Source organism: Haliotis rubra, unplaced genomic scaffold (assembly GCF_003918875.1).
Source record: "Haliotis rubra isolate DU_JTF1 unplaced genomic scaffold, ASM391887v1 Scf871, whole genome shotgun sequence".
Classification (NCBI taxonomy): Eukaryota; Metazoa; Mollusca; class Gastropoda; order Lepetellida; family Haliotidae; genus Haliotis; species Haliotis rubra.
Genome location: NW_025767603.1, coordinates 245,170 through 263,433, shown reverse-complemented (window position 1 = coordinate 263,433; position 18,264 = coordinate 245,170). Strand labels below are relative to the sequence as shown.

Sequence of the window (18,264 nt, the reverse complement as noted above, 5' to 3'; positions counted from 1 at the left end):
TAAAGCCAGGTTCATGGTGAGATACCATGCCACAGTTTTAACAAGGATGCCACTCTATGACTCACTATGTGGATAACTAACAACTGAAGAATTACAAACTGCCTTTACAGGGGTGGAAATAACTTTAAAATTGCTAGTGTACTCCGGTACAGTGGCACATGTAAAAATCACTTGCCCTAATAATTTTTCCACTATACCGGCCATTTTCTTGTTGATTTTTTAAATAAATAACATTATTAACATTGGAAAGTCAACTGGACACCGGTACAGTGTGATATACAAATTTGCTTGCCCGACAGAAAAAAACACCGTACTCGGACATCGGGCAATGGGTTATTTCCGCCCCTGCCTTTACTTTTACATTTTGGACCACATATCTTTTGGAGATCTGGCACCTATTTGAGGAATCAGTACTATTTGGATGTAATATTTCCAAACAGTGTTTCTCATCAGGACATAAATGAATGCATCTAAATATGACACACAGGATAACAGTGGATTTACCGACAAGAGTAACACATAAATCGCTACACAAATCGCTACATCAGGCTGCAATAGGAGGCAGTCCTGGCCTCATCCAGTGGTATGGAGGTCATCTGTTGGAACCAATGACATAATACATACTCCCATCACCACATGGAAAGTCCAGGGTTGCCTTGCAGGGCACTGTAGGTGAGTCTCTCAGGCACATGCTGGGGAACAGTAAGCCATTGCCGGGCTGTGTAACCCACACCTTGCTACACATACCACACATGATTGTATATCACAATTTAACAAAAGGCACAATGAATGCAAAAGGCACAAAAGAATTCTTCTATCCATAAAGAGCGAGAACATTTGAACATGTATTTGAATGTCCGTGATCAGGTAAGTATGTGAGTCTTGGAATTTCATACACTAATCTCACTTTTTAACTTTTATAACCATTAATCAATCAACTAAATCAGAATTACTTACATATGAACTTCAACTGCCCTTGTTAAAACAAAATATCACCAATGTGCTGTATGTATTAAGTAGATTATTTTCAACGTTAAATGAAATGCTCTACTTCTTAGAATTACAGCTCACAAATCAAAACATTGTCAAGAAAACTTGAAAGCAAATTATGTGTTTGTAGTTTTACAAAATTGCATGTTCATGAACGTCTGACAGTGTCCTCATATAACCAGTGTCTCATAGAGACATATCATGCACCTTTGGTAATTTCTCCATGAGAGTGTTTAGACTGTAGCATCGATGAGATATTTCCTCTCTGGCTACAATAAATCCTGCAGATGATTTCGTAAGCACTGTTTTTCAGTGTGTTGATGGTCTTACTACAATAAATCCTGCAGATGATTTCCTAAGCACTGTTCTTCAGTGTGTTGATGGTCTTCCAGCTGATAGTCATCCAGAAGATATTGTCCTGCACGTTCATGATCTTCTCCTTTAGGTGTGCCATGAGGTCTCCTCGGTCCCGGATTTTTGGTGAGGGCAGTGTAACTGTCTCTGGAGCACAGAAATCAAGAAGGAACCTTCAAGAAAAGTCTAGAACAAGGGCTATATATACACTGACAGGAAGAATGTTGAAGCAAAGTCTAGAACAAGGGCTATATATACACTGAGAGGAAGAATGTTGAAGAAAAGTCTAGAACAAGGGCTATATATACACTGACAGGAAGAATGTTGAAGCAAAGTCTTCATTTAAAACAAGGGCCATGCATGCATTGCCAGGAAGAATGTTGAAGCAAAGTCTCAATCTAGAAGAAGGGCCGTACATGCAAAGAAGGAACATTGTAGCAAAGCTGTGTTCCAGAACAAGGCTGGTGGTGGTGGTGGAACAAGGGACAAGTAGAGGAACATATATATGACTTTAAAGCCTTAAGACCTGTTTATTCATGTGCAAATAGTTTTCAGAGTGTAATGCTGTATACAGGTAAATATCACTGCAGTATCCCCACTTTAATCATCCCGTGGATGAAGCACTTTATGTCTACAAACAGAACTTTGAGCTTCCTAATATGGATGACATAATTTTCACGTTTTATCTCCATGAAGATGGTCTGGACTTGGGACCAATGTCTAGGTCTATGTACAGCACCAGTTAAACAGTAAAACAATTATAGACATGAAACAATTACCACTGTGGAGTGACCATTTGGACGGCGCAATCTCCTTGTCACACTGCACATCATTGAAGTCCTGTCCAAATATGTCTCTGAAGTAGAAGACAGCTCTGTCAGCATACAAGAAATGGAGACTATCCTGCTAACATGTTACGTCATGCTTTACTACCCGGTAATCTAAGATCAAAATGTCTGATGGTCTAAATAAACCGCAGACTGTTAATTTTATATCTGCAAAGGTGCCAAAAGTCATGAAGGCCAACACAAAACTTTTTAATAGATAAAGATCTCACTTGGATTCCATCCATGTGCAGTCACTACAGAGATGTCTGCTGACAAAATGGCAGCACCTGCCCTGAGGACACAGGCCAGCAGAATAATGCTACAAAGGCTCTAATCACAGTTTCTGTTGGATCAATCTGATATTTTACCATATAACTTGTCTTTGACTAGCAATCAATACCTTTGTTTCATTTTTCTACCGTTTCACTACAATTCATGTTGGTGTAATATGTCAAAGATGCCATTTGATGACACCATTACACAAGTTAAGCTTAAAGCTGAATTCAGAAACGTAACTAACAGATGTCTATTAAACATTAGCCATGTGACCAAATCAGAATTGAAATTATTGACAGTAATCTATTTTGAAAATTTTGATTCAAAGTTTCTATAAACTTATAACCAGTTATACAGAAAAGTATGTGAACAGATAAAATGAACAGCATACACAACATCTTTTCACATGAAAGTGGTATAACAACACAGAGAGCTGCTGTTGTAATCCTGGACAAATGTTCCTACCTGAGTTGTTCCTGGCAGTCCTCCGACATCAGCTTGATGTTGATGACGATGTAGCGATGCTGGTCACGGTCAGACTGATGGCTGATGCCCCACGAGGGCATGATGGTATGTCGCAGCTGCAGAGTAAACCACTCTAATACATGGAAAAAATATGGCAGAAAACTGGAAGATACACAATATGAACCATTTCTCCTGTTATCCGAACTATCAACCTACTTTAGCAACGTTTCTGATGCTGTCTGAAGCTGTTTGGCGATGCATGTCTCACAATGAGACCATCTAAATCATATCTCAGTGGACAAATTGAACAAGCAGGTTCTGGGAAACTACTCCGATCTGGAATCTACATGGGTTTAAGTACTTTAGACACATTCTGACATTGAAATCCCATGGGAGACAAGCATGGGGTACTGGGAAAATATTCTGACATGGAAATCCCATGGGAGACAAGCATGGGGTACCAAGAAAATATTCTGACATGGAAATCACATGGGAGACAAACATGGTGTACTAGGAAAATATTCTGACATGGAAATCTCATGGGAGACAAGCATGGGGTACCAAGAAAATATTCTGACCTGGAAATCACATGGGAGACAAACATGGTGTACTAGGAAAATATTCTGACATGGAAATCTCATGGGAAACAAGCAAAGTGTCCTTGGAAAATATTCTGACATGGAAATCTCATGAGACACAAGCATGGTGTCCTTGGAAAATATTCTGACATGGAAATCTCATGGGAGACAAGCATGGGGTACCAAGAAAATATTCTGACATGGAAATCACATGGGAGACAAGCATGGTGTACTGGGAAAATATTCTGACGTGGAAATCTCATGGGAGACAAGCATGGTGTACTTGGAAAATATTCTGACCTGGAAATCACATGGGAGACAAGCATGGTGTACTGGGAAAATATTCTGACCTGGAAATCTCATGGGAGACAAGCATGGTGTACTGGGAAAATATTCTGACCTGGAAATCACATGGGAGACAAGCATGGTGTACTGGGAAAATATTCTGACATGGAAATCTCATGGGAAACAAGCATAGTGTCCTTGGAAAATATTATGACATGGAAATCCCATGGCAGACAAGCATGGTGTACTGGGAAAATATTCTAACCTGGAAATCCCATGGGAGACAAGCATGGTGTACAGGGAAAATATTCTAACCTGGAATATCTACAGAAGACAAGGATGAGATGATAAGAACATGGTGTACCGGGAAAATATTCAAACCTAGAAATCTCATGGGAGACAAGCATGGGGAACTGGGAAAATATTCTATCCTATAATATCTACAGAAGACAAGAATGAGATGATAAGAACATGGCGTACCGAGAAAATATTATAACCTAGAAATCTCATGGGAGACAAGTATAGGGAACTGGGAAAATATTCTATCCTATAATATCTACAGAAGACACGGATGAGATGATAAGAACATATTTTAACCTGGACCCCCTACCAGACACAGGAGTTCCCCCAACTCCCAACTATGAGACAATGCAGTATACAGCACTCACCAGATCACACATCTCTCGCCAGTTCTGACGCAGATCTGTGAAAGAATCATAGCTCAACATTCAGAAGTGAAAAAAGCACATTCCAGAAAAATATACATTTGTATCAAAGGCATTGTAGCACAAATAATTTTTCAGCAGTTTACAGAATTCACAATGACCTAAAGTAAATGTAAACAGTAGCAGCAAAAAACATTTAATCACAAGAATTTCTACTAAAAGTGGTGTGTTTTGTACAATACAGACTATTATTACATGACTGTCAGAGGCTATGTGCATGTGAGATGATCTGCCAGAAGTATCTTTACTTACTCTTTGTCACTGGTTTCTTGATAGTTGTAGCCCACTCATCAGCCTCGGCGACCAGGATGTCCAAGATGGCGTCCACCAGGGCTCTCTGGCCACTCAGGAGAACTGGCAGCTTCATCAATGCTGACAAATCAGGGAGGAAGGCATTGTTAAATAGTACCTACCTTAGTGTTTGTAAGACTATTTCCTGCCCCTTCATCAAAGACACTGCTATTCATTAAGTAACATGTCCTTGTGTTTTATAAGCCTGAGATTCAAATCACAGAACTGATACCAGGGATTATCAACTGAACACTTTTCACTGAAAGTATTCAATATGTTTGACCTATTGTGATTAACCATTAAAGTTATTATCACAAACAAGATGAGAAAACAGCTTGCAATGGCTATTTGTTCAAGAAATGACTTCTGCCCTTCCTTCAGAACATCTTTCAACCACTTGATCACAACATTGATCTAATAAACTTGTACAATTCAATGATTATCTTGTTACTTCTTCATTTATTGCCACATCTTGACACTACAAGTACAAGTGTTGTTCTGGCAGATCCAGCATATTTCCGCCTACATGTATTACACACTGGTATCACCATACTCAAGTTCAGGTCAGTCAGACAGGGCTTTACCTTTGAGTGGAGCAATGACCGTGTAGGGACTATCTGCAACAGCAAGAGAAAAACTGTCTCAACATACATCTTTGTACTTGAACAGGGAAGCCATAACTACAAGTAGGACAAACATTGTATCTGACGAGGTTTTGTGCTTCTTGGCCAATAAGATGACTCCAATACAATAACTTAGATTAATGACAATCGTATCTTTGTGAAATCGACCAATGGATTTGTTTTCACTTTAAGCTGTATAGTAATCACGTCTGTTCATATTCTATTGACACACCAGACAGTAGGGGTGACTATTGAGGGGAAGCAACTATTGCAACAGCAATAGTCTATTGCAACATACTATTGTGATAGTGATAGTCTATTGCAACATACTATTGTGATAGTGATAGTCTATTGCAACATACTATTGTGATAGTGATAGTCTATTGCAACATACTATTGTGATAGAGATAGTCTATTGCAACATACTATTGTGATAGTGATAGTCTATTGCAACATACTATTGTGATAGTGATAGTCTATTGCAACATACTATTGTGATAGATAGTCTATTGATAGTTGTGATTGCAACATACTATTGTGATAGTGATAGTCTATTGCAACATACTATTGTGATAGTGATAGTCTATTGCAACATACTATTGTGATAGTGATAGTCTATTGCAACATACTATTGTGATAGAGTCTATTGCAACATACTATTGTGATACTGATAGTGATAGTCTATTGCAACATACTATTGTGATAGTGATAGTCTATTGCAACATACTATTGTGATAGTGATAGTCTATTGCAACATACTATTGTGATAGTGATAGTCTATTGCAACATACTATTGTGATAGTGATAGTCTATTGCAACATACTATTGTGATAGTGATAGTCTATTGCAACATACTATTGTGATAGTGATAGTCTATTGCAACATACTATTGTGATAGTGATAGTCTATTGCAACATACTATTGTGATAGTGATAGTCTATTGCAACATACTATTGTGATAGTGATAGTCTATTGCAACATACTATTGTGATAGTGATAGTCTATTGCAACATACCATTGTGATAGATGATAGTCTATTGCAACATACTATTGTGATAGTGATAGTCTATTGCAACATACTATTGTGATAGTGATAGTCTATTGCAACATACTATTGTGATAGCGATAGTCTATTGCAACATACTATTGTGATAGTGATAGTCTATTGCAACATACTATTGTGATAGTGATAGTCTATTGCAACATACTATTGTGATAGTGATAGTCTATTGCAACATACTATTGTGATAGTGATAGTCTATTGCAACATACTATTGTGATAGTGATAGTCTATTGCAACATACTATTGTGATAGTGATAGTCTATTGCAACATACTATTGTGATAGTGATAGTCTATTGCAACATACTATTGTGATAGTGATAGTCTATTGCAACATACTATTGTGATAGTGATAGTCTATTGCAAACATACTATTGTGATAGTGATAGTCTATTGCAACATACTATTGTGATAGTGATAGTCTATTGCAACATACTATTGTGATAGTGATAGTCTATTGCAACATACTATTGTGATAGTGATAGTCTATTGCAACATACTATTGTGATAGTGATAGTCTATTGCAACATACTATTGTGATAGTGATAGTCTATTGCAACATACTATTGTGATAGTGATAGTCTATTGCAACATACTATTGTGATAGTGATAGTCTATTGCAACATACTATTGTGATAGTGATAGTCTATTGCAACATACTATTGTGATAGTGATAGTCTATTGCAACATACTATTGTGATAGTGATAGTCTATTGCAACATACTATTGTGATAGTGATAGTCTATTGCAACATACTATTGTGATAGTGATAGTCTATTGCAACATACTATTGTGATAGCGATAGTCTATTGCAACATACTATTGTGATAGTGATAGTCTATTGCAACATACTATTGTGATAGTGATAGTCTATTGCAACATACTATTGTGATAGTGATAGTCTATTGCAACATACTATTGTGATAGTGATAGTCTATTGCAACATACTATTGTGATAGTGATAGTCTATTGCAACATACTATTGTGATAGTGATAGTCTATTGCAACATACTATTGTGATAGTGATAGTCTATTGCAACATACTGTTGTGATAGTGATAGTCTATTGCAACATACTATTGTGATAGTGATAGTCTATTGCAACATACTATTGTGATAGTGATAGTCTATTGCAACATACTATTGTGATAGTGATAGTCTATTGCAACATACTATTGTGATAGCGATAGTCTATTGCAACATACTATTGTGATAGTGATAGTCTATTGCAACATACTATTGTGATAGTGATAGTCTATTGCAACATACTATTGTGATAGTGATAGTCTATTGCAACATACTATTGTGATAGTGATAGTCTATTGCAACATACTATTGTGATAGTGATAGTCTATTGCAACATACCATTGTGATAGTGATAGTCTATTGCAACATACCATTGTGATAGCGATAGTCTATTGCAACATACTATTGTGATAGTGATAGTCTATTGCAACATACCATTGTGATAGTGATAGTCTATTGCAACATACTATTGTGATAGTGATAGTCTATTGCAACATTGTGATAGTGATATTGTGATAGTGATAGTCTATTGCAACATACTATTGTGATAGTGATAGTCTATTGCAACATACTATTGTGATAGTGATAGTCTATTGCAACATACTATTGTGATAGTGATAGTCTATTGCAACATACTATTGTGATAGTGATAGTCTATTGCAACATACTATTGTGATAGTGATAGTCTATTGCAACATACTATTGTGATAGTGATAGTCTATTGCAACATACTATTGTGATAGTGATAGTCTATTGCAACATACTATTGTGATAGTGATAGTCTATTGCAACATACTATTGTGATAGTGATAGTCTATTGCAACATACTATTGTGATAGTGATAGTCTATTGCAACATACTATTGTGATAGTGATAGTCTATTGCAACATACTATTGTGATAGTGATAGTCTATTGCAACATACTATTGTGATAGTGATAGTCTATTGCAACATACTATTGTGATAGTGATAGTCTATTGCAACATACTATTGTGATAGTGATAGTCTATTGCAACATACTATTGTGATAGTGATAGTCTATTGCAACATACTATTGTGATAGTGATAGTCTATTGCAACATACTATTGTGATAGTGATAGTCTATTGCAACATACTATTGTGATAGTGATAGTCTATTGCAACATACTATTGTGATAGTGATAGTCTATTGCAACATACTATTGTGATAGTGATAGTCTATTGCAACATACTATTGTGATAGTGATAGTCTATTGCAACATACTATTGTGATAGTGATAGTCTATTGCAACATACTATTGTGATAGTGATAGTCTATTGCAACATACTATTGTGATAGTGATAGTCTATTGCAACATACTATTGTGATAGCGATAGTCTATTGCAACATACTATTGTGATAGTGATAGTCTATTGCAACATACTATTGTGATAGTGATAGTCTATTGCAACATACTATTGTGATAGTGATAGTCTATTGCAACATACTATTGTTATGTGATAGTGATAGTCTATTGCAACATACTATTGTGATAGTGATAGTCTATTGCAACATACTATTGTGATAGTGATAGTCTATTGCAACATACTATTGTGATAGTGATAGTCTATTGCAACATACTATTGTGATAGTGATAGTCTATTGCAACATACTATTGTGATAGTGATAGTCTATTGCAACATACTATTGTGATAGTGATAGTCTATTGCAACATACTATTGTGATAGTGATAGTCTATTGCAACATACTATTGTGATAGTGATAGTCTATTGCAACATACTATTGTGATAGTGATAGTCTATTGCAACATACTATTGTGATAGTGATAGTCTATTGCAACATACTATTGTGATAGTGATAGTCTATTGCAACATACTATTGTGATAGTGATAGTCTATTGCAACATACTATTGTGATAGTGATAGTCTATTGCAACATACTATTGTGATAGTGATAGTCTATTGCAACATACTATTGTGATAGTGATAGTCTATTGCAACATACTATTGTGATAGTGATAGTCTATTGCAACATACTATTGTGATAGTGATAGTCTATTGCAACATACTATTGTGATAGTGATAGTCTATTGCAACATACTATTGTGATAGTGATAGTCTATTGCAACATACTATTGTGATAGTGATAGTCTATTGCAACATACTATTGTGATAGTGATAGTCTATTGCAACATACTATTGTGATAGTGATAGTCTATTGCAACATACTATTGTGATAGTGATAGTCTATTGCAACATACTATTGTGATAGTGATAGTCTATTGCAACATACTATTGTGATAGTGATAGTCTATTGCAACATACTATTGTGATAGTGATAGTCTATTGCAACATACTATTGTGATAGTGATAGTCTATTGCAACATACTATTGTGATAGTGATAGTCTATTGCAACATACTATTGTGATAGCGATAGTCTATTGCAACATACTATTGTGATAGTGATAGTCTATTACATTGCAACATACTATTGTGATAGTGATAGTCTATTGCAACATACTATTGTGATAGTGATAGTCTATTGCAACATACTATTGTGATAGTGATAGTCTATTGCAACATACTATTGTGATAGTGATAGTCTATTGCAACATACTATTGTGATAGTGATAGTCTATTGCAACATACTATTGTGATAGTGATAGTCTATTGCAACATACTATTGTGATAGTGATAGTCTATTGCAACATACTATTGTGATAGTGATAGTCTATTGCAACATACTATTGTGATAGTGATAGTCTATTGCAACATACTATTGTGATAGTGATAGTCTCATTTGCAATAGTTTTTCTCCCTCCTACTTTCTCATTTGAAGTCATTTCCCAAATGAATGTATAGTTTATATGAAATAAAAACAAGTTGAAGTAGTCCCGCCTCTTTTGATAACTGGCAAGAAACTTGAAACCCAGATTAAGTAAACAGTCATCTTTGTTTTAGAGGTTACAGGGGCGGATACCTCTAAATTTAAATGAAGGAATCTGTACTTTCTGTAGTTTGTGTTGAGCGTTTATCAACAGAAGTCAATTACTAAACTATCGATAGTCACACATACTATCGATGCATCGATAGTTTTCGTTTCTACAATCGATTGATTGCTATCTGAGACTCAACAATTGCAATCCATCGATAGTTCAATGCATCGTTACAGCCCTACCAACAGTATGGAAACACTATATAAGGAGTGTTTGTTTGGACGAGACAACAATGGCCACCATCATTTAGTCCTGCTAACTTTAGGTCCTTTCATTTGTCTGGCATTATCACAAATGTACAACACAACTAAAGTGCATGATGACATACAAGACATGGTGGAGCCCACCCTTCTGACAATACATTACAAGGTCAGCATGGGTCCACATTCTGCAGAACATCTATATACTCACAATCTCTGCTTCGGATGGCATCCCTGCGAACTATCAGTCCTTTGTTACCCTGAGGTTCCGGAGTTATCACCCCTTGAGAGGAGCGCCGTGTGCACATCTTGGCTCTGTTTACAATTTGAAAATAGTCACAATTTACAGCGTACTTGAATTTACAATGAATGCATGCATGTCCTCATATAATTACTTGCAGTACACATTGCCTGATTGACCATATAAAATGACATTAAAAGAATTTCTAGTAAGATGCTGTTTCAAAATACCTCTATATGTCCCACTAAGAACAAGTGGAATATTATAACTTATGGAAAAATACAATTCTGAACTTACAATTCATAATCAGGCACAGTCCCCGAGGCCCTCCTCTTCATGTGGTGGCCTGACGTGGGTTCGACCTTGTTGACCAAGAAGAAGGTGGGCTTGAGGACGTCGCTGATGTAGAGAAACTCCCCCTCCTGGATGGGGATGCTGCCTTCCTTACTCTGGTCCTCCCATGTCACGTTCGACCTGAGTCAGACATCAGATATCATCAGCATACTATTTCACTTATCACACTCCCACCAAATTTCACATATATAAATATAATATGATAACTCTTAAAGTTGCATGCCACAGTCAAGAGTGTTCCAGTTCTATTGAGTCATGTCAGCCTAATGCTATAAGAAGCTAACTTTGGTGAATCCACAAGCATAGGTATGACAAACCGAAAAACACAAATGGAGCCAATTAGCGATTTGAACCAATCAGGGGACACAACTCTGCACAGCAAATTGAATTTAATAAGTATTCAACAAAAGTGTCCATCAGCTACAACCCCTCTTGTTCTATACTCTGGCTTGTTGTGTAATGACACCCTGTTAATATCAAGGCTGGACCAGACAACCCAGTGATTGATATTACTATGAAAGATCCATGCCATCAGGATATGTCATCAACAAATTCACCAATCCTTCTCACACGATTCATTTCATCACCTCCTAAACCAGCATAGGTTGCTGAGAACCTTCTGCTAACTTGGAAACCACATGGGGCCCTTGAAATATGAATTTCCAAAACACGGTGCAATTTTCCTCAGACAGTGACAATGAAACCTTTTATGTTGGTGATAGTTTAAAACAATTATTCCTGGAACCTAGAGAACTATTCAAATAGAAAACAGGCCACAGCCAACCTGACGTAGAAGTTCTTCATATTCAGCTTGGCCATATTTTCTTCTGAATCTGAAACAACAATATAAATTATTCTAAACACAAACATAACCAACAAATTATGTTAAAATGTGCAGTATCTCTAACCTGTTATATTTGTTTAAATCTTTTCTAAATAGATATCCTTCCAATAATTATTAATGAACTAACTAGTAATTATGAACACAACTGTTACCAAAGCAGAGAATATAGTTTACTGCCTTAATTGACACTGGAACTTATTGACACAGTTTCACTGTGGTCCCCTATGTGTCACAGAGCACATACATGTTCTCAGGCAGAACCAGGCAGCCCAGTTACCTGAGGCATTCTTTTGTTCCCCTCCATCTGTCTCCAGAGTTGATATGCCCATGCCGGTCTGTGAGTCAAACCTACATACCAGAAAATAACACTTCACTGAGGTGCAACAAGAGTACTACTAGTAACATGCGCACCAGAACAACATGATACTCTGTACATAGCCAGGGCACACCAGAACAACATGATACTCTGTACATAGCCAGGGCACACCAGAACAACATGATACTCTGTACATAGCCAGGGCACACTAGAACATCATGATACTCTGTACATAGCCAGGGCACACTAGAACATCATGATACTCTGTATATAGCCAGGGCACACTAGAACATCATGATACTCTGTACATAGCCAGGGCACACCAGAACAACATGATACTCTGTACATAGCCAGGGCACACCAGAACAACATGATACTCTGTACATAGCCAGGGCACACCAGAACAACACGATACTCTGTACATAGCCAGAACAACATGATACTCTGTACATAGCCAGGGCACCAGAACAACATGATACTCTGTACATAGCCAGGGCACACCAGAACAACATGATACTCTGTACATAGCCAGGGCACACCAGAACAACATGATACTCTGTACATAGCCAGGGCACACCAGAACAACATGATACTCTGTACATAGCCAGGGCACACCAGAACAACATGATACTCTGTACATAGCCAGGGCACACCAGAACAACATGATACTCTGTACATAGCCAGGGCATACCAGAACAACATGATACTCTGTACATAGCCAGGGCATACCAGAACGACATAGCCAGATACTCTGTACATAGCCAGGGCATGCCAGAACAACATGATACTCTGTACATAGCCAGGGCACACCAGAACAACATGATACTCTGTACATAGCCAGGGCACACCAGAACAACATGATACTCTGTACATAGCCAGGGCACACCAGAACATCATGATACTCTGTATATAGCCAGGGCACACCAACAACATGATACTCTGTACATAGCCAGGGCACCAGAACAACATGATACTCTGAACAACATGATACTCTGTACATAGCCAGGGCATGCCAGAACAACATGATACTCTGTACATAGCCAGGGCATACCAGAACAACATGATACTCTGTACATAGCCAGGGCATACCAGAACAACATGATACTCTGTACATAGCCAGGGCACACCAGATAAACATGATACTCTGTACATAGCCAGGGCACACCAGAACAACATGATACTCTGTACATAGCCAGGGCACACCAGAACAACATGATACTCTGTACATAGCCAGGGCACACCAGAACAACATGATACTCTGTACATAGCCAGGGCACACCAGAACAACATGATACTCTGTACATAGCCAGGGCATGCCAGAACAACATGATACTCTGTACATAGCCAGGGCACACCAGAACAACATGATACTCTGTACATAGCCAGGGCACACCAGAACAACATGATACTCTGTACATAGCCAGGGCATACCAGAACAACATGATACTATGTGCATAGCCAGGGCACACCAGAACAACATGATACTCTGTACATAGCCAGGGCACACCAGAACAACATGATACTCTGTAAATAGCCAGGGCACACCAGAACACCATGATACTCTGTACATAGCCAGGGCACACCAGAACAACATGATACTCTGTACATAGCCAGGGCACACCAGAACAACATGATACTCTGTACACTCTGTACATAGCAGCCAGGGCACACCAGAACAACATGATGATACTCTGTACACCAGCCAGGGCACACCAGAACAACATCATACTCTGTACATAGCCAGGGCACACCAGAACATCATGATGCTCTGTACATAGCCAGGGCACACCAGAACAACATGATACTCTGTACATAGCCAGGGCACACCAGAACAACATGATACTCTGTACATAGCCAGGGCACACCAGAACAACATCATACTCTGTACATAGCCAGGGCACACTAGAACATCATGATGCTCTGTACATAGCCAGGGTTGTTCTACAAACATGCATCCAAGAAAACCAAAAAGAACACTGGACACAGAGCTGTTCTCCCACAAACACACACACCACATGAGAACACAAGAAAAGCCTTCTATACACAGCATATGCACGCCAAAACGGGATGTTTCAAATAGAGCGAGGGTTGTTCCACAAACATGGACATCCGGACACAACATGATATTCCACACACAGCAGGGTACTTCCATAGACAGGTATCACTTACTTCTGCTTTGTCTATCTGGGTTCAGATTGCAAGTTCGTTTAAGTGTAAGTGTGAATCATGTTTTTTTTCTTAATGCAGATGAGGCAACTACAGATGAAAATGTCTGCAATAACAGACCCGCTTCACTGTCATTTCTTCAAATCTTCCATGTACATAGATTCTTGTTCACATGAAACTTACAATGATTTTAGAAATTTTCCTGATAAGACAAACCATCAACACTGCTGCATATTAAGTTGTGATTATCTAAAAGATGATTCCATTGCATGTAAAATGCCAAAAGCATTGAACAAAATCTGTATGGATCCGTGAAAATCAGGCTTCAGAAGGTGCTCGCTAAATACTGTAACATAGAGAAAGATGAGTTACAGTGTAAAGACGTGTACATGCAATGTGAGAGAGAATGTAGATGTACCAGCGTAGGTATTGAGAGTCCGCCGGCAGGAGGTCGCTACGGATACAAAAGACGTCTGCATCACGCTGCACATCCGACGACCCAGATGATGAAGTTTCTTGATCAATGCTGAATCCACTGCCTGAAACCATAAGTCATGTCAGAAACCATTCGTCAAACCAACAACATGTACTTGTAATTGCAGGCCATCACACTGGGTCAGCTGACATGGACAAACAAACATCGTCAGTACATGCAACATCACACACTGCAAGGCCATGCAACCAGTGTAAACATATGCTGCTTTTGTCTGTTTGCTGCTTAACACCACATCACAACCTTCCTGGGAGTTTTGTATGTCAGCCGGACCAAAAGAAGAAACCACTAACTGATGCTGTGAACTATTGAATAGGCCTTTGGATAGTGGCAACACACACTTAGTCCAGTGAACTCGCCTAACCATTGATCCAAAATTATTGTATGAGTGAGTGAGTTCAGTTTTATGCCGCACTCAGCAAATTTCCAGCTATATGGCGGCGGTCTGTAAATAATCGAGTCTGGACCAGACAATCCAGTGATCAACAGCATGAGCATCGATCTTGGCAATTGGCAACCACGCCAGCGAGCCTGAGCACCTGATCCCGTTAGTCACCTCTTACGACAAGCATGGGTTACCGAAGGTTCATTCTAACCCGGACCTTCACGGGTTGAGACAAGCATGGGTTACCGAAGGTTCATTCTAACCCGGACCTTCACGGGTTGAGACAAGCATGGGTTACTGAAGGTTCATTCTAACCCGGACCTTGACGGGTCATTATTGTATGAGCTACAACACATGTACAAGGACAAGCATGGGTTACTTGACAGAATCCCTGCAGCCAGCATATAGATACACCATCCTAATGTTTCTGTCAGAATTCCCACATATTGATGCACGACCCTACCATTTCAGTCAGAAAATAAGCTAGGCATACCTGCTTTATCACTTCCTGCCCTAAACTATAGCCTCGCCTAGAGGAAGAACAAATATACCAAGGCAATGAGGTGCCAACTGTCTGGACAGCCAACACACAATCTTCCTTCAGACAAATCTGTCCCATGCTTTCCAGCACCTTAAGAATGTAAGCGTTTTGGGGTTTTCATCTAATAACTAATCTCATAATGTTTTCAGTATGCCTGCCCTTAACCATGAGAGGTTGGCATGAGTGACTAAAAGTTGATCCCTGTTCTCAACAATGTACGTCCACCTTTACAGCGGTCCAAGAGCCTTTGGTGATTCCAATACTTTACTATATCACAAGTTTGTCAATGTGTTTAAAGTCACCACTGTGAGACTAACACATTTTCAACCACACAACACTGCCTTGGTAAAGTGTCTAGAGTCGAACTTCCTCAAGTGTGAATTAATCAGTTTTAATATCTAATATCTATCTAAGGATTTCATTACTATTGATAAATTATACATTATCAAATGAAATATTTGGTTTACTTAAAGATAAGGGCTTGGAATTAAAAGGTTTTTAAAATGTTGACAATGTTATGCTACTCAAAGGAGTTAAGGACCACCATAGAAAGGGAGTCGGTGACAAGCATGCAATACCTGTATATGTAGATGCAGAGATATGAAATGAAGCTGTGCCTATGTTAAGTTTCAGGAAGGTGAACTGGTTATATATTTATATATAGTGTGGAAGAGCTGGAATGTGGAGATATTAGAGGATGAGACAGGGTAAATGGAAATTAATGGGCCTGGAACTGAAAGAGACAGCTGCTTTGGGAATGGCTTCAGGAACATGATGAAAGTGAGACTCACTGATTATTTAAGATTTTATGAGCACTTCCAGTTAATGATGTTTCACATTGGCATTGTGGTGTTGGGAACACATGCACAGACTGAGTATCAGGTTTTAAACACTGTGAACTGTATTTCTATGATATCATGTCAAATTACAGTGATGCAGTCATGGAGTTGATCAATCTGGTACAAGGTCAAAAGCAAGGGTATGGAGTTGACAACCAAACATCATAATGAGTGCAACTTTTGAATTTGGACCCAAGAGCAGCAGAACCTGATACAACTAAGAGTTGCAACTCTGCACATAACATGTTGGTGCTTCAGATGACATGGCCGTTGATGCATTCCCCACTTGAAGGTGTTCTTATCACTCATCCAGTAGTGTCCAGGTGTTATTTTATGTCATATAATATAATTTGAGTTAGGACAAGAGTTACCTTTCTTTGACCACAACTTCACCTTTCACGTACCCCTACAGTAGAATAGAGTTAGCTCCCTTAGAATGGCGCTGCAATCGCCTTCGTTTTTATTCCAATGTTATATTTTTGTAATTATTGTTAGATTACTTAAAATGGTTTATATATGGCTGATTGGAACAACACCCCAGCGACAGCCTGACATGGTATCCTGAAAGTTATCTCCAGTAGACAATGAATGAGTCCACCCTTGACATATAGGTACCATGCAATACCTAATGAGATCCAGGGCTCTTCAACGAAAGAGTTTAAGCAATAAGAGCATCATAAATCTTAGTACCAGTATTATTGGCTACTCCAAGATATTCAATAATTACAACTTCATGTGAAACCTGTTTTTCTGTTCAACAATGGCTTCTCCAAGGTGCTTGATGATTACAAAGTAATGTGACACCTATTTTCTATCCTATAATGGCCAATGGCCCCTCCAAGATGATTGAGGATTTCAACATAAAGTGAAACCTTGTTATCTGTCTCACAATGCGGACTGCCATCTTAACCTGGCCCATGCACTTTGATCACCTATATAATGACAGACTTTGCCTGGTTGGTATATAATGGATTATGCAGATTCATACCAAAATTTGCAAACTATAATTTTGTTATTCAAAGCCAGAACACTCTGAGACAGAGAAGCAAAGGAGATACACTTGTGCTCATGCTGAACTTTAACAACAACATAAGAAAATGTAGCTTTAATTTTTATTGATACATCTAGATTTGTGCGAATGCACATCTTGATATCAGAAGATTTAGCTGGTGAGATATATATAGATTAAATGAGTATTATTCGTATTAGTTGTGTACATCAATTACCAAGTACTTAGACAGTGAAAACCTTGACCGGTGTGATGTTCCTGGATGAAGCCGATCCCATCCATCATCAAGGGGCCGATGGTGGACTTAAGTGATGTATGTATGATGTATAGCTGCCTTCACGGCAAACTAAAGTTTGACAACACATGTTGATGAAATTATAAAAGTTGTCAAACTCGTGT

At 38.3% G+C, this 18,264-nt stretch overlaps 1 protein-coding gene across 2 annotated transcripts in view; it reads right to left on the bottom strand.

Moving 5' to 3' along the window:
* Positions 1 to 349: 349 nt before the first annotated feature.
* Positions 350 to 18,264, bottom strand: part of LOC124263213 (caspase recruitment domain-containing protein 10-like) — a 77,110-nt gene continuing 59,195 nt past the window's right edge. For both annotated transcript variants that reach the window (XM_046697797.1, XM_046697798.1), the window contains 11 exons: positions 15,017 to 15,137; positions 12,394 to 12,464; positions 12,057 to 12,105; positions 11,216 to 11,392; positions 10,889 to 10,992; positions 5,376 to 5,408; positions 4,753 to 4,872; positions 4,444 to 4,478; positions 2,913 to 3,028; positions 2,124 to 2,200; positions 350 to 1,491 (listed from right to left, as the gene is read on the bottom strand). In XM_046697797.1, the coding sequence (XP_046553753.1) occupies positions 1,346 to 1,491; positions 2,124 to 2,200; positions 2,913 to 3,028; positions 4,444 to 4,478; positions 4,753 to 4,872; positions 5,376 to 5,408; positions 10,889 to 10,992; positions 11,216 to 11,392; positions 12,057 to 12,105; positions 12,394 to 12,464; positions 15,017 to 15,137 (1,049 nt within the window). In that variant the 3' untranslated portion in view covers positions 350 to 1,345. The remainder of the gene's footprint in view (positions 1,492 to 2,123; positions 2,201 to 2,912; positions 3,029 to 4,443; positions 4,479 to 4,752; positions 4,873 to 5,375; positions 5,409 to 10,888; positions 10,993 to 11,215; positions 11,393 to 12,056; positions 12,106 to 12,393; positions 12,465 to 15,016; positions 15,138 to 18,264) is intronic.